The 27993-nt window shown below is 61.1% G+C and overlaps 2 protein-coding genes across 2 annotated transcripts; one reads left to right on the top strand and one right to left on the bottom strand.

Annotated features, from left to right (window-relative positions):
* Positions 1–14: 14 nt before the first annotated feature.
* ZMAT5 (zinc finger matrin-type 5) lies at positions 15–18208 on the top strand. Its single transcript, XM_070399731.1, has 6 exons — positions 15–88; positions 8010–8162; positions 11780–11842; positions 13195–13275; positions 14271–14382; positions 17803–18208. Exons 2-6 carry the CDS (start codon positions 8036–8038, stop codon positions 17930–17932), a joined length of 513 nt encoding a protein of 170 aa, XP_070255832.1. The 5' UTR covers positions 15–88; positions 8010–8035; the 3' UTR covers positions 17933–18208.
* Positions 17277–27920, bottom strand: CABP7 (calcium binding protein 7). Its single transcript, XM_070399730.1, has 6 exons — positions 27892–27920; positions 27212–27434; positions 21024–21167; positions 20189–20301; positions 19792–19942; positions 17277–19559 (listed from the first exon to the last, which is right to left on the bottom strand). Exons 2-6 carry the CDS (start codon positions 27318–27320, stop codon positions 19432–19434), a joined length of 645 nt encoding a protein of 214 aa, XP_070255831.1. The 5' UTR covers positions 27321–27434; positions 27892–27920; the 3' UTR covers positions 17277–19431.
* Positions 27921–27993: the final 73 nt, after the last annotated feature.

Here is a 27993-nt window from a genome sequence, read left to right as displayed (position 1 = left end):
TAAGGAAGGACTACGAATCCCAGCAAGCAGTTCGCAACGCAAGCGCGGAGGAGGAGGAGCGCTGGGTCGTCGGGCCCGGCCGAGCCAGGTACCTTCTTTGCGGGACATCGAGGGTTGAGTTAGACTCCTGTCCCTCACGGGAGGACTTGGGCTCTTCTTTCCAAGCCCGCACTCCTCCCGGCGGGCCGCTCCGTTTAACGGGTTTAGGAAGTAGAGAGACGAGCGAGGGGCCTGGGCGTCTGGGTCCCCGGCTCATCTCTATTCCCTGATTCCTCGATCAGTTTCAAGTTCTGGGCTAACGTTGGAGCCTGTGGCAAAAAGTCCGGTCCTGGGGGCTGAACCCATCCGCCCGACTCCAGGGAAGAGTGCGGTTCTTCCCATTTTCCGCATCTCTGGGCTTCGCATCCGAGAACCTTGGCCTCAAGGCAGGAGGGCTGACACCATCATTCCTACCTGGGAATAGAAAGAACAGGGGCTTTGGGGTGCTCGGGCCGTCAACAGATAGTTCATTCATTCATTCGTTCATTCATTCATTCGCTCATTTTATTACTTATTTACTTACTTATTTTCATCCTCTCCGGAGGGTGTTGTGTGTGTGTTTGTGTCTTAATTGATTTTTAGAAGAGAGACGAAGGGGAAGAGAGAGAGACATCTGATGAGAGAGAAACATCTAATCGATCGGTTGCCTTCTGTACCGACCCGGGGGATCGAATCCGTCACCTAAGTATGTGCCCTGACTGGGGATCGGTCCCTCAGCCTTTTCGTGCTCAGGACCACGCTCCAACCAGCTGAGCCACCCGACCAGGGCAACAACGGTTCTCCAAGCGCCTTCTCTGGGCCGGGCCCTGAGGACTCCCCAGTGAACAAGTGGCTGTCATGGAGCATTCATTCTGCTGCGTGGGCGCGGGTGGGTGGGGAGGAGCAGCAATGACAAGCCAGTGATGCTTTGAAGAGCAGAAGACAGGTTGGCTGTTGTAGCCAGAGGGACACTTAGCCAGAGACTTGAACCAATAGTAGGAACTCAAATAAGGAAAACGCTGCTGCAGAGGCCTGAGGCTGCTGCAGTCCCGGTGTCTGAGGGACAGAGCAGAGTGGGCTGTGAAGAGGCGGGCTGGGGCAGTTCAGATAAGGCCTTGTAGCCTGTGGGAAGGAGCCTTATGTTTTTCTAGTTGCACCAGGAAGCCCCTGGAGGGTTTTAGGCTGGGTGGTGACCTGCTCTAATTTACATTTTATTGGCCTCATTCTGGCTGCTCTCTGTTTTGTTAAGTTTGTTTGAGCTGCCCCTTAGACATCCAGTGGAGATGTCTACAGGCAACTGGGGATTTGGCTCTGGAGTTCAGAGGAGAGGTCTGAGCCAGAGTGAAAAGCCATTGACATCGGGGTGTGGCATTGAAAACCAGGGGCTGGATTCGAGGCCCGGAGCAGACTTGTAAACTGGGCAGTGATGCCTGAGTAGGGGCCTGGGAGGGGAAATGTGAGATGCTGTACATCCTTCCTGTGGTTATTTTCAATTTGCAAAGCATCCCAGTGCCCCTTTGGGATAGGCCGCTTGACGCTTCTGGGGAAGGAATACTTGTGTGTTGCTAATGACAAATCTGGCCAATGGGAAGTTCAGAGGAGGAATTATTTCAGGTGGAATGGGTGGGGAAGACACCGTTAGGTTGTGGCTTGTTTTATTTGGTTTTATTTTTTACCTCTTTAGTTAATTCTCTTTGGAGCAACAATTTTTTAAAACCTAATTTTCTGCAAGCCATCAAATTCAACTTAGAAATTACCATTCCATACATAAACCTAGAAAAACAAGAAAAATGACCTTACCTTTTCCTTTGAGTAATGTTGAACAAACTAAATCCCTTTAAACATTCAGCCCTATGAACAGCCTAATTGCATTCCCTTGCATATTTAATTCCACTTATAAGTGTAATATATTTGATTTTCTTTTTAAGTATTTCAGATACATAACCTAACAAGCATAATTTCCCCAGAATACTTAAACAGTTACTAAAACATCTAATAAATTAAACCTGTAAACAGTGAATTTTAAGTTCTTGTAAACAGTTCAGTACTTTTAATAGACAGTCAGATTCTCTTGTCACCGGTTCTCAGTCTGGGGAGTTAGTAAAATACATCTCTGACATAAAATTAGGATATGGGGGGCACCTTTAGTATCATTATAGCACCCCAGGAGATCCTAATATGTAGCCAGTTTTTCTAACCATTGCTAACCTCTCCACTTAAAGTCACAAGTCTAATGCCAATTACTGACATATATTTTATCAATTACCTAGCTATATACTTTAACTTTGATATTTTAAATTGGAATCTCCTTGCTTATCTGTCATCTACGCAACATGTCAAATTCTTTCCAATGTTCCTGATACTTTCAAATACCAAGTGTGCACTGACGATTACTAAATTCAGGACAGGAACATAAGTACAGGTGGGGCAAAGGTCGGTTTACAGTTGTGAGGACGTGAAACACAGAGTTTTTCCTTGTATAGTTGTTTATTAATTATTGTATTATTTTCCATACGGACAACTGTGAACCTGCTTTGCCCCGCCCTGTACAAGCAGTTTGATTTATTCTACTCCCTCTCTTTGCAATTCTAAATTTTCCTGGAGTGTGACATGACACCCAGCCAGGAGGGGAAACAGTTTTATTCGTGGAAGTGAATGCCAGTCAAGTCGGGGTTACCCCTTCAGCAAGCTGACCGATTAGTGACCGGGACTCGAATCGGGGACCATGCCTCCCCAGGGGCGCTGTCCCCAGCAGAGGCCTTTGGATGCAGGGAATGGAGGCCGGTGAGCACAAGGCTTTTGTTCCTTAGCGGGTGCCTCCTAGCAGGTGCTAGACTCGCTGGTTAAAATGCAGGTTTCTGGGTCTCCCCCCCCCCCCCCAGATCTGCCGGGTCCAGATCCTGGAGATCTGACCCAGGAGACTTCATCTGTAATAAACCCTGCACAGGGAGCCACGGGAAACTTGGAGCAGGAGTTATTTTAAGATCTGGCCTGATGCTGCCCAGGGCAGGTAAACTGGGGAGGCTGGTCCAGGTGTGGGGAGGAGAGACCCGACTGGGTGGTAGCAGAGGATCAGATGGACTTGAAGCCCAGACTGGGGTGGGGAGGAAGAAGGGGGAGGCACACGCCGTTCTGAGCCTGGGTATCTGGCGCAGGAGCCTCCTTCAGACTATTTTTACCTTTCCTATTTGGAAGCTCTGGCCTCCTGGGACCTGTAACTGTCTGATGAGAAACCGTGTCTCCAGCCTGCGGCTCCCTGGAGCCCGATTCGGGCTCAGCCGCCTGCGCTGGGCCAGGTCGGCTTAGAATCGGGGCGTACCTATCAGCCTTCAGCCAGGGGCCGAGGGAAATGTCTCCCTTGCATCCCTTTCCAGGTTCATCCTGGCGAACCAGGTCACTGGAACCATCCGTGGTATTTCCTAAGGAAGAAGGAATAGCATTTATCCCAGCCTGACAAATTTCCCACTTTTTATGGGAATTTTTTGGGGACATTTAAAAACAATATATGCTAAATGTCAAAACGTAGAATAATAGAAAAACACAAAGTGGAAAAAAAAAATCCTGTGTATAATCCTATTATCCAGGCATTACCACAGTAAATATTTTGTGTCTGCTCTAGTCTATGTATGAGTGTGGGAGGCTTTTCTTCCTTATAATAGTGGTATTATATATTCTGTTGTGATAATGAGTTTTTTCCCATTGGTTTTTGGTTGGTTTTGTTGTTGTTGTTGTTGTTTGGGTTTTTTTAAGTGGAGGAAGAAAGAGAGAGAGAGAAACATCAACAAACATTTTCTCAGGAATTTGGGAGTGGCTTCGCTGGGTGGTTCTGGCTCAGACTGTCCCAGAAGGTTGCAATCCAGCCCAGGGCTGCACTCATCCGAAGGCTTGACTGGGGCTGGAGGGTCCACTTCCAAGCTTACTCACATGACTGCTAACAGGTTTCGATTCCTTGCCACTTGGACCTCCCCACAATGTGAGGAGCTTCCCCCACAGCGAGTGATTAGAGGGGAGACACCAGGATGGAAGCCACAGCGCCCTTCTATAACTTGATCCTGTAAGTGACGTCCTGTCACCTCTGCTCTATTCTCTTAGTCACACAAAACCGTGATACAGCTTAGAAGGGAACAATAACACACGGCACACACATGAGGAGGTGGTGTCGCTGCGGGCCTCGGCTGGCTGCCACACCCACAAATGGGTGTTGAGCACCATCAGCATGTCAGGCGCGGCGCTAACACTGAGCACGCATGCTTTAATCCTCATGGTAATCTTACCAAATAGTATTATTACCTTCCTCTTCCAGGTGAGGCTCAGCGGGTAAGCAGTTTGCTGAGAGTTTCCCGGCCTGGAAGTGGCAGGGGTGGGATTCCCACCTGGGTTGAATGGTTAGAGGAGGGTTGACGTGGGTGATCAGTGTGACTTCAGGCTGGCTGTCCCTCCCTCTGTTCTTCAGCCTGTCACCTGCTACCTTGAAGGACCATCATTTCTCCCAGGGGGGCCCGTGGACTCTGCACCGGAGCCCCCCTAGATCCTGGCCCTCTCCCAGACCTGCTGCGTGGAAAATTGCTGTGGGCGGGGCCCCCACTGCCTTATTCTGCCGGGAGGAAGGGTTGAGCCTCGCTCCCAGGGGTGGAATGGAACGCGGTCAGGATGAGAAAGCCGTGTGGTTGCTACAAAACACCGGGGCATCTGAGGGGGACCCCTAACCTATTGGGGCTCCTCTCAGGGAAGACATCTGGGTCTCCTTGGCATCCCTGTTGGAGCTGGGTCCTCGGTGGGCAGTCTGTGGGCCACCCCGCAGGGCGGTTCCAATGCCATCCACTCCAGACGGCAGGCATATGTGGCGCTGGGACGTTGCCACGCTCCTGGCGGGCGTGCAATGAAGCCGTCCGCTGGCTGCGGTTGGCTGTTTACCTGGGGTCTGGCAGCGCCATAATTAGAAGGGATGACAGGTGAGCTTGAGGGCGGCATGTGGTGAGCCCAAGTCCTGGGTAATTACAGTGTGTGTGCCGGCCCCTGGCCGCAGCCGAGCTGCTGGCTTATTTTAGCCTGGTGCCAGAGCTCGCTCTGTACCCGAGGCGCACACAATGGAAGGGACCAAGAATATCAATGAAGCACAAATGTCTGCCCCGTGACAGCCTCGCAGCGGAGCAGTGGGAGGGGAAAGAAGGGGTTCTGGGGTCAGGCAGACCCCCGTGTGGGTGCTGGCTCTGGCCTGTGTGGCTGCGGGGCCTCGGCGCATGGCTTCGCAGGGCGTGGGGCTCCAGGCGGATGAGAATGGCCTTGAGCACATGGGGAGTGTTTCTGAACCTGGGTCCTCATCTGTGAGGGGCCACCTTGATGGGGAGGGTCTCTGAGGGTTCAATGAGGAATGAGAGCCAGGGGCCTCGCACGCAGGAGTCCAGTCTGAAGCTCTTCCCTCGCCCCAGCTCACCCCCTTCTCTGTTGTCCTTCTACCCCAGAGTCCCCACTAGTTGGTCATCTTTTCCTTGAGCCCAGAGGACGGAAGGCAGGTGCCCTGGGTGGCGAGGTGCGGGTCAAGTCTAGAGCTGGGCTCTGCCGGAGGCAGCAGTCCTTCGGGGAGGCTGGTGGTGGCAGTGAGAGGCCGGCCTTTGGGGTCTTAGGGTCTCCCTTCTCTGTCTTCCTTATCCATCCTCGTCGCCGTCCCCAGGTTCAGACTTGAAGAGAAGAGGCCTGGCAGGGGTGTAGCGAGTGACTCACAGAGGAAAGCTGTCATCAGTGGGGCTTGTTGGGAGGAGACACTTGTAAGTGACTGGGAGCGGCTCTGGGGCCGTTCGGCCTGGGTTCTGAGCCCAGCTCCGCGCTCGCTGGCGGTGTCACCTTGGCTGAGTCATTCACTTCTTGGAGTCGCCGTGCCCTCTTGTGAAAAGGCATCACAGGTCCTACCACACGGTGTCCTGAGATGATGCGTTTAGAAAGCTTTTAACCTGGTGCCAGTGCAGCAGGTGCACAGTAAACCAAGTCCTGGGTGACATGGCCCGAGCACTGGCTCAGTGCTGGGCGTCACCAGTGCCATTTGTATTGCTTGTTCTTTTGTGGTTAATAATTCATCGGGAGCAGCAAACCTCTGTGTATCACTCCCCCAAGAGGCCAGTCAGACCCACCACCCCATTCCTACGGTGAAAGTAGAGGCCCAGAGGGGGCAGTGACCTGCCCAAGGTCACACAGCTGGCTGCTCGGTGCCCTGTGTGGTTTGGTCCAGCTGAGTCCACCGCAGAGCCACCGTTTCGTCTCGGCCTCCCAGAGGAACACTCCCCCCCCCTCTGCTCACCCCCCCTCCCCCTTCCCCGTTACTCTCCAGAGCCGCAGCTCCAGGGCGCTTCAGGCTTCGTGAATGACTTGGGTTAGCTCCCGGCCGTTAAGCGTTCATCTCTTACCATTTCAATCCAGCTCCTATAAGTTTATTGGCAAGACGGGTGTATTAGAGCTGCCAAATTTAATATATCAAGTCCGTGTGTCTGGGATGTGGTTTCTCAGCAGTAACTGGAGAAAAGAGGTTTTATGTGTTTTCATTTGGAATGACTGTCTGTTCCTAATCCCATTAGAGCCCTTGACTTAATGGCTGCTGTCCCCGTCCGCCGCAGGCCCGCTTTCTCCCTCAGCCCGCTCGGCTGCCGGGCCTGTCCAGGGGGCTTGTTTGTCTTCGTGTCTTTCTCCGGCCTCCTCTTTTCAAGATGCATTTCCCCATCTGTCTGCCCTGTGGTCAGGCCCCAGCTTCGTATCTATTTGCCAGATCCTGGGAGTCGAGCTTGTGCTGCCGGCCTGAGCTGCCGCCTCATGACCTTGGGGAAGCCTTCGGTCTTGGTCCTCTGGGCCTCGGGAGCCTGCTCTGCGGAATGAGGGGTCAGAATATAGGACCTGAACGGGGAGGGGCTGGTCTGGACTCAGCCTGTGCAGGTCCCACCTGAGGGCCCCAGGGGACTTGGTCCTCCTCTGATCTTGTGGCACCAAACTGGGAGACCCTCTGCGGCTGCCTGGGGACCTGCCACGGGAGAGTTGAGCCACTCTCCTGGGGAAGCCGTCGGCCCTTCTGCCTGGGCCTCTGGCTTCTCTGGGCATCGAGCTGGTGTGCAAGAGAGGACATGCGGCGGCTGGAGCTTAGGGGACCTGGGCTTGCCTTCTGCTCACCAGCCGTGTGACCTTGGGCACGTCCTCTTACTGAACCTCGGTCGTCCCTTAAGGAAAATGGGAATTGGTTTGTTTATTCAACAACTCTCTGGTTGCCTGCTGTGCACCACGCACCACTTCGGGTGCTGGAGCTTCAGCAATAAACAGAACAAAAATATCCCTGCCTGCGTGGATTTACCTTCCTACGGGGAGAAGAGAGAGTGAACGGAACCAGGAACGTGTTACTTCACAGGGGATACAAATGAGGCAGGAAATGGGAAAGCTAAGCGGAGGTGGCGGGTTCTGCAATGTTAAGTAAAGTGGTCCCGGTCGCTTCCTGAGAAGGTAGTGTTCGAGCGAAGATTAAAGGAGTCGAGTGAGCAAGCTTGGCAGGTACCGGGGGAGGGCATCCAGGCAGAGGGAACAGCATGCAGGCGCCAGGAGGTGGGCAGGGGGCTGGCGTGCGTGAGGAGCAGAGCGGAGGCCTGTGTGGTCGGCATGGAGAGACCAGTCGAGAGGAGATCAGAGGTGTGGAGGGTGGCAGCTGGCCGGAGGGTGTAAGGTGGTGTTTCCCTGACGACATATGGAAAATTTAAAAAGTACTGATGCCCAGGCCTCACCCACGCTGGTTCTGCTTTAACTGGCCCCAGTGGAGGCTGGGCATCAGAATGATTAAAGGACCCCCCTGGGATGAGGCCCGGGCAGCCCCTCACGGGCTGTCATGAGTTTTAAATGAGGCGGTGGGTGCACGGAAAGCCTCCCTCCATAGCCCGGGCCTGGCCTGCAGGGAGCGCTCCGTCGGGGTGGTGTGCGTGGGCTTCGGGGTGTGGCGTCCCCTCCCTGACCCCCTCTGTTCTCCCCAGGCAGGGGCAGCACCGGGCGCGGGGCCATGGGGAAGCGTTACTTCTGTGACTACTGCGACCGCTCCTTCCAGGACAACCTCCACAACCGCAAGAAGCACCTGAACGGGCTGCAGCACCTCAAGGCCAAGAAGGCCTGGTACGACATGTTCCGAGGTGGGTGCCGCTAGCTCGGCCGCCAGGCTGCTGGGGCCCTGCCCTGCGCTCTTTGCTCTTTCTTATCATCAGACGAGGAAGCTCCGGGGGCCGGTGGCCCCAGCGCCGAGCGGCCTCCGGAGGTCAGACGGAGCGTGAGCGCCTTTCCCCCGCGAGCTTGACTGGGGCTGTTCTCAGAGGCCTGGCCAGGCTCTGGGGCTGCTGTGGTCGGGAGGAGGGCCTCCCCCAGGAGGTGATGTTGGAGCCAGTAGCTGAGAGACAGGGCAAGGCCAGCCACACCACTCCGGGCAGAGGGTGTGCAGAAGCAGGCGCTCTCCGAGCAGGAGAGGGACCCGGCCGGAGAGGAGACTGGTCAGGGTAGAGCTGGGGGCAGGGCTGGAGGCCACAGTCAGGGGGCTGGGTTGTCCCCAGGGCAGAGAGCGGTCTTGGAGGGGCTTTCGGCAGCAGCGGTGTGCCCAGAGCTGCATTTGACACTGATAACTGGCTTCTGTGTAAGCAGCGAGTGCAGTGAACGGCAGCTGAATGCCTGGCCGGACGGGTGGCTGAATAACCGAGCTTCCTCCGGGAGGGGCTGCTCAGAGCAGCTGTGACGGGTGAATGGGCTGAGGCTGTCGGCACCTCGCGCCGGCCTGGCACCCCAGGCACTCGCTGCAGGAGCTGCTCTGCACGGTGTCGTTGGACATACACACTGAGCAGCAGTGAGGGAGGGGCCAGAGGGGTTCAGCAGGAGCCAGGTCAAATGGAGAGGGATCTGGGCAGTGGGGTGAAGGGGACCAAGAGCTCCCGGAATGAACCGAGGCAGGTCCGGTGCTCAGTGGGACCTGGGGAGCAGGATTCAGGGACAGGGCCCAGAGCCTGGAAGGAAGGAGTTGGGTCCCAGCAGCTGAGAAGGAAGGAGAAGGTGAGACAGAGTTCCCTGGTCTGTGACTCAGAATTCACAAGAAGGGGATGAGCATTTATTGAGTGCCTGCTGCATGCCAGGTGTCTTCATTTGCTTTTCTTAGTCATTCTCTAAAGCAGCGGCTCTCAGCCCCTGGAGCGAGGATCACCTAGAGACCTTGAAATTAAACAACGCTGGCCCCCTGACCCACCCCCAGAGGCAGGTTTGGGGCAGGGCCTGGGCATGGCATTTTGAAAGCTCTGCTGACTTCCCATTTCAGACAAGAAGCCTCACAGGCTCGGATGAGGGCAGGTAGCCAGGCTGCTCAGCAGGCCAGGCATGACTGGGGCGGGGGTCTGGGAGTGGGGGTGCCTGGGAGGCCTTTGACCCTGGTGGCAGGCAGAGACGCCCTGACTCCCAAATCCTGGGGGCTGTGACCTGGCGTGGAACTGGGCCTCAAGATCACCCTGGTGTTTGCTCCTAGTCCCAGACTCTCAGCTGACCGCTGCCTCTGAGCTCTAGCCACACTGGCCACTACAGTTACCGTACCCTCTGCAGACATGCCCTTCCTCCCTCGGCCTGGTCCCCATCTCAGCGCAGACAGAGTCCTCCAGGGTGTCCTCCCCCCCAACACCCCACCAGGGCAGGTCCTTTGGCCTCATGCTGTTTACCCCGCTTATATCCGCGTGGATTAGTGTGACTGCTGGACCAGAAGGAAGGACCGGGTCTGCCTTGTTCTCCACTAAATCCCCATCCTGGCACGGAGCCTGGCACACAGGGCGTGCTCAGTCAATGTTTGTCGGATGAAGGTCTAAATGAGCGAGCAAACAGACACGGGGCGTCGGGGCAGGTGTTAATGTTGGGAGATGAAGCGAGAAGGACCAATGGGGTCAGATCACGAGGAGCCTTGAACACCAGGCGGAGGAGCGTGGGCCTCTGTGTGCAGGGCCCGGGCCGGCGTTCTCAGCTCTGGGTGCAGTCAGAGTTGTAAGGGAGCTTTGAACAGCTCTCATGCTCTCCCCATCGACGAAGGGAAGCACAGCCTGAGAAGGACGGGCTTGGGCATCCGTGCACTTGAATAGCTGCCCGATGAGTCTGTCGTGTGGCTGGAATTGAGAACCACCGGTCAGGTGCTGGGCAGCCGGGCAGTCTCTTCTCAGTCCTGAGCCACCCAGCCAGAGTCCTTTGTGTTGGCTTGTCATCCTGACACCCTCAGCTGTCCTACCCTCCCTCTCCCCTCCCCCCCATGGGGCCTGGGCAATGTCCTCTGCCCTCCACCAGCCCACCCGCTGGGAGGGTGTGTGGCATCAGCTGGCTGGACTGATCTGACAAGCCCAGTCCTGAAAGATGGAGCCCTCCCCACCCTGCTGATCCAACCCACACGCCCCCAGGGCACCCTGGAGTGAGTCCTCTGATAAGCATCTCCTGGCCCCTGCAGCCCACCCTTCCCCCAGCTCCTCACTGGCCCGGGGAAGGGAGGAGCCCCCATCAGAGCCAGGTACTCACCCAGCACCACAGGGGAAAAGGTGGAGACTTCAGACTCACACGCCAGGGTTCAAACCTGCACTGCCACTTCCTGCCCATGGGAACCTTTTCTCCTGCCTGAACCTCAGTTTTCCCTTCTGCAAAATGGGGGTGTTAGTACTATGCAGTGGGTTTGTGAGGAGGAAACGAAATCAGAACTGCTCCCATTTGTTGCGCATCCACTACAGAGGGTCTCAGGATTGGCTGCACGCTGGCGTCACCTGGGGAACATGATGCTGAGGCCACTCCCGACCCCACTTTCCCAGCAGGTCCATGTGCCATCAGGTAGAGGGGCCACCTGCCTCCTCTGCCAGGTGCTGTCCATCCATTATCTGCTTCCACAGCAGCCTGACCCGGTGAGACCCCCCCACACACACCTTATAGATGGGGAAACGGAGGCCGGAGAGGTTAAACACCTGGCCTGTGGTCATGTACATCTGGACTCCGAAGCCGCTGGTCTTGCCAGTACTTCAGTGGCCTTTAGAAAAGGCAGTGAATGAATGGGAAGGTGCCCAGCCCAGGCCTGGCCCCCCCTCCTCCAGGGTGACCCCAGGGCCTCTGAGTCAGGGCACCTTGCTCACGTGTCTTACTCATGGATTTTGACTGATTGATTCTTTGCCGACCGAGAAGCACACAACATTTACCCCCTAAGTATACGATGAAAATAAAGGTGGAAAAATCAGCAGAAACCAGGGTTGAGGTTTGTATCCAGAAAGATTGTTGCCAAGCCCTGTCAAGGCTAGGGACGGTCTGGCGCTGAGAGCCCGCAGCTGGCGCGCGGAGGGCACGGGGAGAGTGTTCTGAGTGTTGCCCGTGGAGCGGTGCCTGGGTCCCGTTTCCTGGTGAGCTTCCTGGGCACCGGGAATTGTTTTTAGCTTTCTATTTTGAAATAATTATAGATTTCTAAGAGGTTGCAGAGACAGGGCAGAAAGACCTTGTGGTACCAGCTTTTAAAAAACAAACAAGAACACAACCACCCACCGCTCCCTGGGTGATTCTGTGCAGAGCTCGGAGCCTCTGGCCTCCAAGCTTGCCTTTGGCGGGGTCTGGGCGGCGGGGGGAGGGGTTGAGGTCGCCCGAAGCTCAGACCCCTCTGCCCAGCATCCCCCTCTGTGGCTGTCCCTTTATGGATGGGGGGGCGCTTCCCTTCCCGACCTCAGGGAGGACCTGCGTGCAGCACAGGTCGGAGCCCAGCCCCTCTCTCCTCTCACAGATGCAGCTGCCATCTTGCTGGATGAACAGAACAAGCGGCCCTGCAGGAAGTTTCTGCTGACAGGTGAGGTGTCCCACTCAGCGCAGCTTCTGCCCCGCCCCTCCCGGCCCCTGTCCCTCCCCAGGGACCAGCCTGCCAGCCTGGCCTGCTCAGACCCCTGCAGAGCCTCTGCCCCACCCTGGCCACCGTCCTGAACCCCCTTGGTGGCCTTGGAGCCTCAGCCGACTGATCCGTTTGGGTCCTCCCCGGGGTCGTGCCTTAGGACTTACAGGGACCTGTCCTCAGTTCTTCAGACTTAGGATGTGATTTTATCAGCTCGGCCGGAACCAGCAAACGCTGCGAGATGGCAGGTAACCCAGGAGACGCCGATGGGGGTGCTAGATGGCGGATGAAGTTAGCCTGGGAGCCAAGCCCGCTCCCGGCAGGCAGGGCTGGAGGGGCAGCAGGGCTGGCAGTGCCCAGAAGGTGCGGAAGTCGAGCCGAGGGCGCTGGGTGTTGATGTGACTGCTCAGTATCCAGCCAGGAAAGAGGCATGTGGTTTAGAGATAAAGACCTCGGTCAGTGAGGAGCCAAGGCGGATGAGAATAAGGGAAGAAAAATAGGACAAAGCCAGGATCATTCGTCTCCTCCACGCTGGCCATGAGGGCCTTGTACTCTAAGGGCTTGGCCCTGAGCTTCCTAGCGGCCAAGGCAGAGATGAAAGCCACGATGATTGACATGGTGTAAAGGCGCAGCCCTGGGGAGAGGAGCTGCAGTTGACCCAGGGAAGCGAGGTCAGGAGATGGCGCTGTCCCCAGCACGGGCCCCAGGCCTGCAGGTCAGGGGCCTCCCCCGGGACCTCCCCGTGGAGGGTGTATTCACTGGGAGATGGCGCTGGCTTAGGACACCTCCAGTCTTCTGTTATTTTGAGACACATGTTGGTCTTCTCGGTTGAGGTTCAGAAAGCCACCCTGGACGGTGTACCTCCTTTCATGGCGCAAATTACAGCCACTCAGGCCTTTCTGGGAGCTGCTCACCAAGCCAAGTGAGCGGACAGGCCCCAGGCGGAGGGCGCGGCGCGGGCCATGGCCTGGAGTGGAGAGGAAGCGTGACCTTTTCAGGGACCCACATGTAGGTCCTGAGGCGGGGCCACCGCGTGGTGACAAGAGCCAGGCCTGCAGAGGCTGCGCATCCTAAACGTGGAAGTTGTCAGTGGGGTGTGACCCCCAGTGGGGCAGGGTCGAGAGCAGGAACATGGAGCAGACAGGTTGCTCTGGCTGCTGTGAGGGCGGGGCCAGAGAGTCGAGTTTTTCTTCAGGGGTGGGGTTGCTGCTCTTGAGGCCCTTAAAGTCTTGCCCCTAAACCTCCAGGGACCCCCAACCCCCAGCGGAGCCCTCCCTGCCAGAGCAGCGAGTAACTCTGTCTCCCCCTTGCAGGCCAGTGTGACTTCGGCCCCAACTGCAGATTTTCCCACATGTCCGAGCGAGACCTGCAGGAGCTGAGTATCCAGGTGGAGGGTGCGTTTTGGTCGGGGCCAGGGATGGGGTGGGGGGGGGCTGCTGGGGGGAGAGTGCAAGAGCTGAGGCTGGGGGAGCTGCCTGTCCCTCCTCACCTCCCCGTCTCTATGGTCACCGTGTGGGGTTGGCTGAGGGCTGCTGGGGCGATGGGGTGGGTGTCAGAAACTGCCTCCAAACCTGAAGACACCTAGTGGAGACAGGGATGGGAGAGGGGAGGGGCCGGGAGCAGAGGCGCGCCCCCACTGGCACTGCTACACCCCTGGTGCCCTTGGCACACGGCTTAATCTCAGAGGCAGTGTCTTGGCCTGTCAAACGTGGCCGCTTTCGAGATGGAGGGAGCTGACGCACGTGCAGTGCTGGCCAGGCCTGGCCCAGAGGAAGCGCTGGTCCACAGGGTGGCGTTTTCCTCCGGCCCCAGGCTCATCCCAAACCGCCCCCAAGACTCTGACCCATCTCACACCCAGCTTGTTTGAACTCCACCCGTTGCTCGGTCTTCGCTCAGTGAGCAAAGGCGTTTATAGGCATTTTATGAGAAGAGCAGTCGGGCACCTGCCGAGCCGAGACCCACCTGCTCTGCCCTGCGCTGCCCCACGGCCACCCACACCCGGGGCTGGACTCCTCCTGAGGCCCAGGCTCCCTGCAGGTGTTACCCTGTGTCCAGCTCCAACAGGCTTGGGGGGCAGGCAACGCTCTATCTCCATTCGATGGGGAAGCAGAGTGAGCCCTCCCCGAGGGCTCCCCACCCTGGACCACCATGCCTCAGCCCATTATCTCTGTGGTGTGGCTTCATGGGACAGTGGCCTAGCCTGGGCCAAGGACGCCTGACTGGGCAGTCTAGGGGATGAGGCCTTCCCTGGCTGGGCCTGGGAGGGGGCGGCGCGGTGGGGACAGGCCCGCCTGTGCCCTCCCAGGAAGGCTCCAGCTGTTGTGGGAGGCTGGGGTTCAGGTGGGGGTGAACCTGCCCCTCACTCGCCTCTGTCTCCCCATTCCCACAGAGGAGCGGCGGGCCAGGGAGTGGCCTCTGGACATCACTGACCTCCCCGAGGGCCATCTGGAGGACTGGCTGGAGAAGAGAGCCAAGCGGCTGAGCTCGGCCCCGAGCAGCAGGTACAGGCCCCCTGCGTGCCCTCCTCCCGCACCCTCTGGGGGCAAGACCCAGCCAGCCCGCCCTGGCCTGAAGCTGAGCAATCTCCATGAAGTGCCCAGGCCTCGGCACCGGACGGGCCAGGGACTCCTGCTCCCCCGGCAGAGCTCCCCGAGGGCCCCCGCCCAGGACCTCCATGCCTCAGACCCAGTTATCTCTGGAGTGGCTTCATGGGCCTAGGGCTCCTGGCTGGGCAGTCTAGGGGATGAGGCCTTCCCTCGGGCACGGCCAGAGGGGGTAGGTCCGGCTTCTTGCCTTCTCCATGTTCCCATCTAGAGAGTCGTTAGGCTATTTTACAATTGACTTTCATTGTTTTTCACCTTTGTTATACATCTGCGCCAAGTTTTTGTCCCTCCCACCTTGAAAAGATACAGCACAGAAATGAGGCAAATATTGGGGCCATCTCTTCTTCCTGATCCAGGGATTTATGTTCTGCACCTCAGGCTTCTTCAGCCGGTTGGGGGTCCCCCCAGAGAGCTCTGGGGGCTTCCCTGCTCTCCCGCTCCGCCCACACTTCTCCTTGGGGGTTAGCTAGCTGCCTGGGTGCCCAGCGCGGTGCTCTCAGAGCCATGCTCTCAGAGACGTGCTCCCTCCCTGCTGCTCACCTCCCTGCTGTTTCTGGAATAGAACCTGCAACTGGGGATCCCTGGACTCTAGAGGATGTGAACCTCTCCCCCAGCCCCTTCCTGGGGACCTGCTTTCCCGGCAACCACTTATTCTGTGTCCACCTGCCGTCCACCTGCCTCCTGCGGGCTCGGAGCCAAAATGGATTACTCTCTGGGCGGCACAGGTCTGTCCAGCCTTGAGAAACAAGGGCCGTTAGGAGGGAGAGGAACATTTGTTCTTGTCTGTGCCCTTGCTGCCCTCGCCTGCAGGCTGCTCTTGTGAAAAATGACACCTGAATCCTGGGCCCAGAGCGTTGGGCTCTGCCCCCCAGGGAGGCGGGAGGCGGGAGGTGGGCTGGAGCCGGCCCCCTCCCTTGGCCCCCTCCCTTGTCGGCGGCCTTGCTCTGTTCCCCACGTCTCCTCCCCTCGAGGCAGCCCTGGGAGCAGGCTCTCTGTGACCTTCAAACACCAGTGCTCCTCGTCTCCGGCCCCTCCTGGCCTCCTGCCTCCCCTCTGCTCCTCCAGCTTGTCCACACAACAGCCCAGAAGCTTCTAAACCACACACTGGCCGGGTCTTGCTTAAACCCTCCTGGGCTCCCTCCACCTCAGGTGGAGCTTTCCGGCCCCTGGGGGCTGCCTTCTCACCTCTGCCATCTGGCCTCCATGTCAGTCCCACTGGACGCTGGGCAGCACCTTCGCTGTGGTGGGTGTTTCTGACGTAGGGGCACCTGCGCCTGCTGCTTTCCTCGGCCTGTAGCTGTTCCCACCCCGCCACCCTGCAGAGTCGGACAGATGGATGGACGGACGCATCCTCAGGCTCAGCTGAGACCGCCCCTCCTCCAGCCCCAGGCCTCCCCTCAGGCCCTGAGCTTGCAGTGTTGTCATGTGGGCCTGGCGCTGGATGACATGTGGACAAATGGGAGCATTTGGGGAGCAGGGTTCCCGGCCTGGAGGAGTTTCCTGTGTTGTGCTGTGGGCCACTTGTGGGCACTGGTCTGGTGACCCCTCTTCCTCTCTAGGTGTCTGTTTCCTCCCCTGGGGCCACCCAGACTCAAGGGCCCTTTCCCGCTGAGCAGAGCCCCCAGGGGAGCCTGTCTTATAAAAGGGGGAATGGAGGCTGGGGGTGAGGGGTGGACGGGCAGCCTGGGGCGTTGTGCCTGGTTCCTGACCCTGAGGGACCTGCCCAGAGCAGCGGTGGGGAGGGAGGGGCTGGCCTCAGCCAAGCGGACTAATCCCCCAGCGAGGCCGGTGCTGGTCCCTGCCCTCTGTTGTTGGCTCTTCAGATTGTGCCTTTATCCCTTCTAATCTCCCCCTTTGCACCCCGCTCCGGGCTGGCGCTGCTGCTGCAGCCCACGTACCTCCTGAACGCTTTCCTTCTGATTGAGACCGGGGCTGGGCGACATGAGGGCTGCTCCTGTCCTTGTGCACGGGACAGACAGGCCACTGTGCAGCTCAGGGTCCCGTCTGCCCTGGGCGGGGCTGGGGGCACACTTCAGGGGCTCCTGGTGGGAGGCCTCGGGGCGTGCAGGGGCTGAGTCCCAGCTGCCCAGTCATCTGTCCCTCCTAGAAGAAGGGGCTGAGGCTCATGGGGAGGGGCTCCCGCGATCACATCCTCTCTGTGGAGAATGGGGGTCACCCCAACCCTGCCGGGAGCCCTGGCTTGGCTGGCAGCTGGGGCTCTCCCTGCCAGCAACCGTGGAGCCTCCCCGACCCCACCCTTCTCTGCCGCTGGGGGAGTTTATGAATCTCCCCAGAGCCGTAAGTCATGCTGGGAGCTGCTTTCTGCGCTTCCAGCAAGCCGCGAGCAGGGATTTCCCCGTCCTCTGTCCTCTCGCAGCCAGAGGCCCCAGAGCCGCACCTGGGCCACCCACAGTCCTCAGATGGGCTCTGTTCAGCTGGTCAGGCCCCCAGAGGGGCTGGGGTGGGTACATGAGGCAAACTGCTGGGCTTCCTGCCCCAAGTCCCCCAGCTCCACCCGAGGCCTGAGTCCTCTCCAGACCGCTCACAGGCGGCCGGCCAGTGCTCCCTGAGCCTCAGTGCTCCCTGGAGCGGCAGCCTGAGTGGGGGTCACACCCAGAGGGACTGGAACGTGGGGCAGTTGGTGGGGGAGCTGCCTCTGCACCTCCGTCCTCAGGACAGGGGGCCCCAACTGGGGACCAGGGCGGCACTTCACACAGGCAGGGGTAGAAGAGGGAATAGCTTAAGAAACGACTTTTTTTTTTTTTTTAAGTTATACAATATTTTTGGCGGGGGGGATTTCAAAGGCTTGCGTGCCTGTAAAACTTTTCTTAAAAAGTATGAAAAAGTCAAAAAACACAAAACACCCATAATCGAACCACTCCGATAGAACCACTGCGACCATTTGGTTGTTTTCCGGGTTTTTTATGCATTTATATATGTTGTATATCTTTAAACAAAAATAGTATCATGCTATATACATTATTTTATAAGCTGCTTTGTCTACTACTCACACCTACATCAGGATCCCTTCCTCATCAGTGCATATAGGTCCGCCTTCATTACACAGGCTGCGTGGCATTCGCTGCTGTGGACGTGCATATATAGATAATCAGTCCCCGCCCATATCCCGCTCTGCGCTGGGCACATTCCTGGAGGTGAGGTTCCTGGCTCAAGGGGCCTGCATGTGTCTGAGGCTCTGCTTTCCAGAAAGGTCTACCCTCCCTCACAGCCAGGCGGCAGGAGGTGAGCGGGGCAGTGCCCCAGCCTGGGCCTGCCTGGCCGTGCCCCTCTGATCCTCTGCCTTCTCCTTCTCTCTAGGGCTGAGCCCAGCAGAGCCATCGTCTTCCAGTACCCAGTCGGCTGGCCACCTGTCCAGGAGCTGCCGCCATCTCTGCGGGCACCCCCACCGGGGGGGTGGCCCCTGCAGCCCCGCGTCCAGTGGGGCTAGTCCCTCACCCACCCTGGCCCCTCCGGGTCAGCTCCCGCTGCAGTCACAGTAAAAACAAGGGCTCCTGCTGGGAACGCTGGGGTCCCCTCCTGCTGTGCCCCTCGGAGCCTCTGAAGCCGTTAGCTTGGCCTGGCCTGGCCCGGCTGAGACGCAGGAGCACCCCCACCAGGTGCAGCCCTGGCCCTGGCCAGTCAGCGCCACCCTCCCTCCCTCATGGGACGTCTTGGGGTGAGGAAACTTCCTGCTGGATGTTTATAAAGAAAGTGTCACTACGGCGATATGGCTACGCTTCCCCCTTGCCCGGTGCCCTCGGCTCCCTGCTCTGGCCTCTGGTCAGAGGATGGGCAGACTGGAGTGATAGGAGGTCTTCTCCAAGGCGACCGCGCTGGCTGCCCTGCTCCCTGGGGGGCCGGAAGAGGGGGGCCAGTGTGGCTGCAACCATCACCCGTTTGAGAAGCGGCTCCAGATCTGGGGAGAGAGCTCAAGGGCTCGGTCTGCCATTCCCGGCCCCCACATCTGTCCGTGCTGAGCTGGTGCCCGAGCGTGACATGGCTCAGCTGGGGCAGGGATGAGCTGGGTCTCCAGCCTGGTTGGTGTAGAGAATGGGGGACCCAGGAACACAGGCCCTGGGCTTGAAAGAGCAGACTGGGTGAGCTTCCCGGCACAGGCCTGAGCCCCGCAAGGCGGCTGCCCTGGAGGAGCCCCGGCCGGTGGGAAATGCGGCTGCTCAGGCCGTTGGGAGCGCTAGGCCCCTCTGCTTCCTCCTCACTATACTCCAGCTCCACGTTCTGTGTGGGTTGGGAGGGGCAATGCAGCCTCAGGCATGGGGCCTCTCGGGGGGAACCCAGAGTGGGGGGGCTGCAGGGCCACCTCAGTTGCCCGCTCCCCCAGGAGCTTCTGCCCTCCCTGGAAATCCTGTTGATGTGGGAACTGAGGCCCAATCTGGGGACCCTCTGAGCTCTCACCTGTGAAATGGGCTGGTTCTCTGGCCCCGTGGGTGTGTGACAGGCTGGGTTTGAGTATAAGGAGGGTCAGAGAATGGGGCCCAGCAGAAGGCCAGGGGCCTTAGCCAATGCCCCCTCCCCAGGAAGAGGCTGTCCACCCCCTGCCTATGACCCAAACCTCAGGGACCAGGGTCAGGCTAGCTGTTGGCCCTGGGCACCGGGGCCCCTTCCTGCCTGAGGGGCCGCAGCAGCTCCTGGGCCCCTGTACCAATTCCTCCTTCACTTCCCAGGAGCCCCTGGACAGGGGAGAGTTAGTGCTACATACAGGCCAGGGTGGGCGAGGCAGGGGCAGGGTGCTGGCGGGGCTGGAGGCCGTCCTCAGAGCCGCCCCCAGGCCCTCCACAGCGGGCCACAGCCCCATGCAAGGGCGGGCGGGGTTGCCGGACATCCAGGCCCTGAAGTATACGGGGCGGTGGAGGCCCGGGGAGCGGCTGCGGGAAAGGACTGCAGGCGGTGGTGGGTGTGGAGGGGCCAGCGGAGGCGTCCAGGTGGCGCCTACTTCATGCCGCTGCGCAGCACCTGGTTGGCCGCGATGAGCATGACGCTGATGATGAAGGCGATGGCGAAGGCGCAGATCAGACTCTTGCGCACGCACGTCTGGCGTATCTGCTGGTTGGAGCAGGCTGTGGCCGCCCGCCAGGAGCACCAGAGAGAAGACAAAAGGGGACAGCGGAGCGATGCCATCAGGAGCCGCCGGCATTGCTCCACGTGGGCTGGTCCCCTATGCACAGGGGCACGAGGCTGGGGCAGGCCAGGAGCCCCAGCCCCCCTGCAAACCCCGGTTCCTCCCCTGCTCACGCAGTTGGCCCCCGCCAGGGGTGGGGTGGGGGGTGGTCCCCGGTGTCAGTCACTCACTCTCCACGTCCACGGGGCACTCGGCCGTGCCCAGGTGGCTCTCCTCCTCCGTCATGATGATGTTCTCGATGTCCTTCATGGACAGGTGCTCACAGAAGGTGTCGTAGAGCAGCCGCTTCAGCTCGTCCACAGTCAGCTTCTGCATGTCGCACTTGGGGGAGGAGACGCAGCGCTCAGGCCACCGCGGCCACCAGTCCCCACCCAGCGCCTGCAGCCACACAGCCAGAAGGGGCCTCCCGATTCCAGAAGGCTGGGAGCCACTCACTCCATTCTACCGGCCTCCCCCAGGGAGCCCAGGGCCCTCTGGGAGACAGGACACCCCCTTTACCGAGTGGCCCCACCATTCACTGGCCCCTCACAGTGTGCGCAGCCCCAGGTCCCCCCAGTCACGGCATACCTTCCAGAAGACGGTGTCGAAGTCAGTGCCATGGAACCTCTCCGGGATCCCCATGGTGGAGAGCTTGGGTCCTAGGAGGGTCACAAACTCCTCAAAGTCCACTTGGCCGTCACCTGGAGTGGGCACAGGCCTAATCAGCTGGGTCAGCCTGCACCTGTCCAGCCTCAGGCAGGTCCCTCCTCCAAGCCTTGCCAGTTTCAGGGGCACCTGACGTGCCAGGCTCTGGGCTGACGGTGAGGCCCAGCGTGATGCGGCTCCGTGGAGGTGGAGGTGGAGGGGGAGGTGGAGGTGGAGTGCGGCCGGCGGGCCCCGAGCACGTGGGGACTCTCCATTCAGAGCCCACATGGCTTCCCAGGCCCTGCTGCTGTCCCGGGCGGGTGCGGGGCCTGCCGTTCCCACCACAGGCAGGAAACGGAGCTCAGGACGGGGACAACCTGCCCAGGCCGCCACCTGCTCTCTGGGTGGAGCGAAGCGGGGGCTCAGGGGGACCAAGGAGGGCTGGGCATTACTGCTCCTTGGGAGTTTTTCCATAATAAAATGCCAGGTGGCAAACACAACCACATTATTTCTTACTTTGAATGGCGAGATCTGGGCTGTTTAGAACAGACTTCTTTCTGCTTTTCTGTACTTAAAAATTTTTTTCAGGATACAGACCAAGACGGGTGGAGTGTCAGACCCCTAGGTGTGGCTGCGGCGCTCACGCTCTGGCTGTAAGCGGCCAGGGGCTTGGGGGTGGCTGCTGGTGGGGGGAGCGAGTCCCCCGTGGTTCGTGCCCCAGCCCCAGCCCCCGGTGAAGGGTGAGGAAACAGCCGGGGTCGGGGCGGGCAGCGCTCACCGTCCATGTCCAGCCTCTGGATGATGACCTCCAGCTCCACCTCGTTGGGCATGTAGCCCAGCGAGCGCATGGCCGTGCCCAGCTCCTGCTTGGAGATGAAGCCATTGCCGTCGCGGTCAAAGACTTTGAAGGCCTCTCGGATCTCTGTGGGGGGAGCAGAGCAGGTGGGGACTTCACTCCTGTTCCCGAAACCCCGCTTCCCAGACCGCGAGGACCCCCACGCCTGCAGCCTGAGCCCAGCAGTGCGTCCACCCAAGCCTGCAGGTCTGGGCAAAGACGACTGGCAGGTGGCCCAGGCGTCCGCAGAGCGCTGCTGCTGGAGCTCAGGGCAGAGCGAGGCCCCGGCAGGCAGCCGTGAGGCCGTCCCCAGGGTCTCAGTGTCAGTGCGCCAGGCCCCCACAGCCCCTCCAGGCGTCCTCACAGCGACCCCCTGTGGCAGGAACCGTGGGTCCCACTGTGCGAGGAGGAAGCCAGCACCCCACACTCTCCATCGCCACGCTCCCTGTCCCCATTCCGCACGTCCTCCCCTGGCTCAGCGGCTCCATTCAGCTCAGCCTGTTAGTTAACACGCTAATGGCAGCCACGTGAGGCAGCCTTGCGGGGCTAACAGCTCAGCACAGCCTGCCTGGGGAGCCCAAGGTTTGGGGGAAAGGGAGGCCAGATGGAAGGGCCCCAGCAGGCGCAGGCCAGCTCAGATGTGGGGGTCGCTCCCCTCACTCCATTATACAGAGAGGGAGACCAGCCTGAGGGCCTGGGTGACTCAGGGTGGGGGGCAATGCAGAGGGCTGGGAGCCTGGGAATGCGCACCCCAATGAGTGACCTTGGGTGGGCCTCAGGCTTCCCCACAGTGAAATGGGCGCAAAGGATGTGGGGACAAGGGTTTTCCCGAGGGCCTCCAGGAACTGTGGAGGGTCCTAACCTTCCCCAACGCCACCTGTTTCCCTGCTGTCCCTTCCCTGGTCCTCAGCCCAGGAGGGGCCCTAAGAAGCGTTTTCCTCTGGGAGAGAGCGGATCGCAATTCACTCACAGCCTCTGCTCCAACCCCCCGGTCGCCCTACTCAGTCCACCTGCCAGCCTCCTGGCCTTTGCTCAAGCTGTTTTCCTGGGCGAGACGTCAGAGAGAGCACGCTCAGGTGTGCACATGTGTGTGGTGTGTCCATACATACATATGTGGAGTGCAGACTGATGTCTTTATGCTGCAGTCCTGGAAAACGAGGCCCAGAGAGACTAGGTGGACAGTCTAGGGTCGGCGTGAGGTCCTCAGGGTTATTTCTGGTGAGGGCAGAGTTAGCTGGCCTGGGCCTGGCCTGAGGGGTCTGTGAACCCTAAAAACTTGACTGTGGGATCCTACATCTGGGGGTCCTTCCTGATCCTGCTGATCCCACGATAGCCCAGAGAGGGTAGCCGTGTGTCCCAGGCTACACAGCAAGGCGGCTTGGACCGAGGCCCCAAACTTCATCAGGTTCTTCCCACCTGGTGTCTGCACCCAAGGCCTGAAGGTGCGACTAGCTGACCTGCAGGCCAAGACAGAAGCAGCGAGCCGCACCTGCGCTGCCCCCGGGTGCCCTGACTCAACCTTCCCCTTCCCCAGCCCAGCAGGGCCTGACCATCTGCAGGAGAGCAGCTGGGATGGGAGATCCCTGGACTCTGGGAACTGCAGCCAACTCCCACCTGGAGGTTTCCTGAGCCACTGAGGGGTGGTGAGCTCCCCATCCCCAGGGGTATGTGAGCAGAGGCCTGGCGGTACGGAGACTGCGGAGGGACTTCAGTCGCCTGGGAGTCTCTGCTGGAAGATGAGGGTACTGGCCATGTAACCCCCTTCTGGAACCCCCAGGCTGCATGGGAGACAGGGGAGGTCAGGGGAATCATGGGATATGGGGCAGGCAACAGACCTGGAGGTAGCCAAAGGGGCCCCACAGCCATTTCTCGGGCAGGACTGGCCTCCTAAGATCACCAGATACATCCAAAGTCCGCCACTTCCACGTCCATGTGTCCCTTCGCCATCCCTCCCTGGCACCCCCAGCTCACACCTGAGGGTTGCCTCTGTACCTTTGTCCATGCCCAGAGCCCTGCCCCGGCCCCAGTTGACTGCTGAGGCCAAGTTCAGGGACCACCTTCTCAGCCAGAGAGTCAGCTCTAAGTCACGCAGACACAGGTTCAAATCCCAGCTCTCCTGCCTCCTGGCTGGGTGTTTGCTCACCTGTCCAGCGGGGCGGCGGGGTGACTAAATAGGAAAATGGAGGGTGTAAGTGCTTGACAGGGCCGGCTGGGCTTGGCTCAGCACAGGATGCTGCAAACGAGAACGTCACAGACAGCAGAGCTGGGAGGAGAGGGAGGACTGGGTGAGCTCTGGACACCAACGTGGCCTTCCTGTTGGCTGGTGCCGGGCCCTGGGGCCCTGGCCTTGAGGTCCGGCTCTGCAGCTCGGCAGCTGAACGACCAGCTGGAATGCAAGGCAGTTCCCTCTCTGAGCCTCCAGTGCGGCACCTGTGCAGTGGGAACGTGGCTCCTGCCCCATCGCTGGGGCCTGGGCCTGCTGGGGGCTCTCTGAAAGGGGTGGGTGTCATCACGTCCCCGTCGCTGCTGCCGCCGTCGTTGGCACAGCCCAGCCGGTGATTCCCCGAAAGCCTCGCTCTGACCCTGCGCTCTGTTCCTGCCCATGAGGCCGGAGGGAGCCTGCTGTGCTCCATCTTGGCATGAGGACGCCTGGCCCGGGAAAGGGCTGGCAGGGCCTCGGGGTTTCCAGGCCCACACTGTCCCCCACCTAATGCCTCCAGCTTGACAGCCCCAACCCCCTCCCATGGCCCGTGCAGCTGTCAGGGCCCGGGTCCCTCACAGGCTCCAGGGGATGCCAGCGCTCCGTCAGGGAGTTGGGGTCCAGCGAGGCGGGGTGCTGGAAGCCGCTGCGGGGGCGGGGCAGTGTCGTCCTCGGCGGCTTTCCGAGACATTGGCCCTGTGCCCCATCACCTTGGCCTCCCTGAGCTTCTGGCCTGCGCAGAGGCAGCCACTGGGCTTGCAGGAAAGAGCAGGATGGCACTCCCCTGCCCCCGTTCTCCCCATGTCCCCATGTGGCCACTCTCAATGAAGGCCCCACGGTCCCGCTGAGCAGGCCAAGGACCCGGCTCAGAGCCCTGCCCTGGCGGCTGCCTGTCTGTCTCCTTCCTTCTCCACCAGCCAGAGGACAAGACTGCAGCTTGAGCGGCCCCATTCCCACCCTCAGGTGCTCAGGGCTGTGGATGCCACTGGGGCAGGCTCGGTGCTCCTGCAGGCCCGGGGGCCTCGGCTGTGTGTGTCTGTCGGGGAGGAGGTACAGGGAGAATCTGGGAGCGTCTCTCACGGGGGAAGGGGGGCTGAGGGGGCAGGAGGTCCCAGGCTGGCTCTGCCGGGCCATGTCTATGTGCCAACTGCCATCCATCCCATGGCCCCTTCCACCCAGCCCTCCCCCCGCTGCACACCCTGCATCCCTGCCTCTTGAGCCTTCACCGATCCCTCTACACTCCAGCCTCTTACCCCTGCAGGCCCCCTCCTTGGCCTTTCCTACTGCTGCGTCTGTCCGGCCCCCACGGCTCGTCAGGGCCCGCACTGGGCACTTCCATCACCTCCTCTGTCACCAGCAGCCCTGGGGAGGGGCAATGCCAAACCCCTTTTACAGATGGAGAAACCGAGGCAAGAGTGGCAAGTGATTGCCGAGGTCACTCCATGAGACAGGGGTGCAGAGACTCAAACCCAGCGCTGCCTGGCTGGAAGCTCTCATCTTAACCCCGGGCTCTCCACCTCCCTCCCTGGCCCTCCTCCTCCTCCTCCTCCTCCTCGGACTAACCGCCCCCTGGATCTCTGCGCCAGGCACGTACTGTCTGCAGCACTGCGTCCCAAGCTGCCAGGCTCCTCTTCTCGGCACATGTGGCTCCCCCACTGTGGGCATCCTCCCAGGAAAGGGCCGGGGTGTTACCCAGACTGCCCCGGGGAGCAGACGCACTGATGGGGCACTGGGGAGGTGGAGGGGGCGGAGGGGGGAATCTGTGCTAGGAATGGTCGCCCTGGCCACACAGCCCTGGCATTCAAGGATCACTGGGGCCTGCAGAGACTTGGTCTCCTGGAAGGCGGACTCTCGGGGTGCCTGCAGCCAAGAAAGGGGTCAGGCATGGAGGACTCCTTGCCCTCAGCTGTCGCTGCTGTGGGCCGGGAGGGAGATGGGCTGGGGCCACCCTGGCATCTGCCTGCTCCAAGACCCCCACCTGCCCACACCAGAGAGGACCTTGCCCTTCAGATGCCCCCTGTGCCAGGCCCCTCTGCTCCTCGGGGCCCAGGAGAAGAGGACAGGAGAGAAGCAGGGAGGGCGTTTGGTGTGGCTGGTGACTAACGCTCCTGGGCTCCTGCCAGTGTGCCCGCTGGGCAGCCCAAGGGAGGCTGCGGCCCGGCCTCCTTGCCCCCCACGCTGCCAGCCCTGCGCCCCGCTCACCCCTGCACCCTAGGCTCCTCTCAGCTTCTCCCCTTCCTTAGGGTCTTCATTTCAGGGCTGGGAGGAGGTGAGAAGCGGGACCTCATGAGGCCTGAAGCAGGGCTGCATGGTGGGGTGGAGGGAACAAGGGGACAGAATGAGGTGGGAGCTGGCTGGCCTGGGGTATGGGGGACGAGGTTAAGCCCTGCCTCGGTGGCCAGCAGGAAGGAAGGGGTGCGAGCCTATAGAAGGGGGCACTGGCAGGAGGAGGCATTAGGGAAGAGGCAGCGGATGCCCCATCCCCTGCCCTCTCACCCCTCATCATACCCCCCTCCTTGTTCCAGGCCCCTGATGAGGCTCCGGTTCCTGGGCTCCAGCCCAGACAGGGGCAGGGATTTGGGTTTGGGGTTCAAGGCCAGAGACCCAGCAGCAGCACCCATCCATCTGTCCTGCCCCCATCAGACACCAGACCCCGTTTCCACGGCTCTCCTGGCCTCGGGGAGCTTTTGGGGGGACTCGGTGAGAAGCAGGTGGCTCAGAGCCTGTGGTGCAGTTGTGGGAGGGGGGCTGCCTGCTCCCACTTGATCATCCCCTTAAGCCAGTCTGACCCCCACACCAAGACCTGCCCCCTCCAGATCTTGGGGATAAGGGGGACCTCTCTCCATGCCTTCTCCTGTGCTCCCCCCATCATCTCTAACTGCGCTGTCTCGGCTGCAACCTTCCTCCAGGCCCTGCTGAACCCCAGATCTCAGAGACCCCTGGACCCAAGAGACCCAGCCTCTTGGTGCTCTCAGCCCCTCCCCCAACAACAGACAAGAAGATCCCAGGGGGTCAAGACTCCCCTCGCCCAGAGCCCCCCACTCCAGGCCACACGGGGCCCCAGGAGGTCTGCGGGGAATAGAAGCCTGAGCACCTGCCACAGCCCAGTAGGGAAGGAGCTCCCAGGCGCCAGGGGTCTCACTGCTCCCCAGAATTCTCCATCCAGGGACCCCGCCATCTCACCTAGACCCCTGCCTAAGGTCCCCATCTGTGTCCCCATTCACGCCCAGATGGGTGGTGGGTAGGAGGGCAGGCTTGGGTCCCTGCCTCCCTGCCTTTCCCTTTCCAGGCTGGGTTACCACGACCAAGCCGCTGGATCTGGCCACTTGTTGTCGCCACCACCTCCCGGGCCGCCTTCCCGGAGCCCCGGGCGAGGGTCCCCGCCGGGCCGAGCGGAAGAGGCTCAGGCCGCAGGGGGGCGGGGGGCCGGGGGCAGCCCCGCCGCAGGGCGGTCGCCCTCTCCCCTTCGCCAGCTGCCCGAGCAGATTGGATCGTAAAAGCGACACGAGTGGAATGTCAATGCGAGCGCGGAGCCGCGGGCTGGCGCCGCGGAGGGGACCCGGACGCGGGCGCTCGGGCTGAGCCGGCGCCGGGGCGCAGCTCGGACCCCGGCCCCAACCTGTCGCGTTGCCGCACTGTCGCCGCGGACTGCGCGGGCCCGTGACCCTGCGGCGGGACCCGGCAAGTTTCCGCAGCGCCGGGGACCGCGCAGGCAGGGGCCGGGCCGCCCCTCCGCCTCGGCGACCCTCCCCGCGGCGCCCCGGGGTGCGCGCTGGCCCGGCCGCCATGCGCAGCTGCTCGCCGAGCGCCCCCCCGGGCAGCAGGCACCGGCCGGCGGCCCCGCGCCCCCCGCGCCCCCGCGCCCCCGGCTCGCGCTCCACCTGGGCGCACAGGTAGGAGGCCCGCGGGCGGGGGTCCCGGCCGCACTCACCCTCCAGCTCGTCCTCGGGGATGTCCACGGGGCGCTGCTCCGACAGCAGGTTGGGCACGGTGTAGATGCCCCGGTACATCAACGCCGCCGTCACCGGGTGGAACGGCATCTTGGAGGCTCCGCGCCAGCCCGCCCGCCGCAAACTTTGAGGTCGGGGCTCATGGGCCGGCGGCGGCCCTGGGGGCGGCGGGAGCGGGCGGGACGCGCAGCCGTGGAGGGCGGCCTGGCGGAGGCAACGGCGACCAGGCGAGTGGCACCCGTCCGTCCGTCCGGGGGCCTAGAGCCCCCGCGCCCCAGGCCGCCGGTCCATGCTGCCCCCTCCCGCGTCGGGCTGCCGGCCCGGGCCCCGCAGGGTGGCGGGGGCGGCGCCGCTCGGGCCTCCCCGCTCGGGCCGCCGTGCGCCGCACCCGCCGCGCCCGCTCCTCGGGGCCCCGCGCGCTCCGCGCCGCTCGCCTCCCGCTGGCCCGCTGGCGCGCTCGGTCCCCCAGCCCGCGGCTCAGGCTCGCACCGCCTCCCGGCTCGCTCGCTCGCTCGCTCTGTGCCGAGCTGGCTGCGCTCCCGCCTCCCCCACCCGCCGCCCGCCGCCCGCCCCCTCCGCGCTCCCCCCCCCCCCCCGCCCCTGCCCTCCGCGGGGCCTGGCCGGCCACCCCAAGCCCGCTGGGGCTTCCTGTCCCCCTCACCCGGGCTCCCCTCCCTCCCTGCGGAGGATCACTCGTCCCCCGCCGCAGTCACCGGGATCAAGGTGGGGTAGGGCCCCTTTCTTCCTGCCCCTTGGCCCGCCC

Source organism: Myotis yumanensis, unplaced genomic scaffold, assembly GCF_028538775.1.
Source record: "Myotis yumanensis isolate MYYU_CA2020_CCGP unplaced genomic scaffold, mMyoYum1.0.hap1 SCAF_19, whole genome shotgun sequence".
Lineage (NCBI taxonomy): Eukaryota > Metazoa > Chordata > Mammalia > Chiroptera > Vespertilionidae > Myotis > Myotis yumanensis.
This window is presented reverse-complemented; position numbering and strand designations above follow the sequence as displayed.

Coding starts and splice junctions, on each gene's coding strand:
- ZMAT5 (XM_070399731.1), top strand. CDS start 8,036: ATGGGGAAGCGTTACTTCTGTGACTACTGCGACCGCTCCTTCCAGGAC. Junction 8,163..11,779: donor CTGGTACGACATGTTCCGAG/GTGGGTGCCGCT, acceptor CTCCTCTCACAG/ATGCAGCTGCCATCTTGCTG. Junction 11,843..13,194: donor CAGGAAGTTTCTGCTGACAG/GTGAGGTGTCCC, acceptor TCCCCCTTGCAG/GCCAGTGTGACTTCGGCCCC.
- CABP7 (XM_070399730.1), bottom strand. CDS start 27,320: ATGCCGTTCCACCCGGTGACGGCGGCGTTGATGTACCGGGGCATCTAC. Junction 21,168..27,211: donor CCCCGAGGACGAGCTGGAGG/GTGAGTGCGGCC, acceptor CTCCCCCCACAG/AGATCCGAGAGGCCTTCAAA. Junction 19,560..19,791: donor GTGCCCCGTGGACGTGGAGA/GTGAGTGACTGA, acceptor GGGCGGCCACAG/CCTGCTCCAACCAGCAGATA.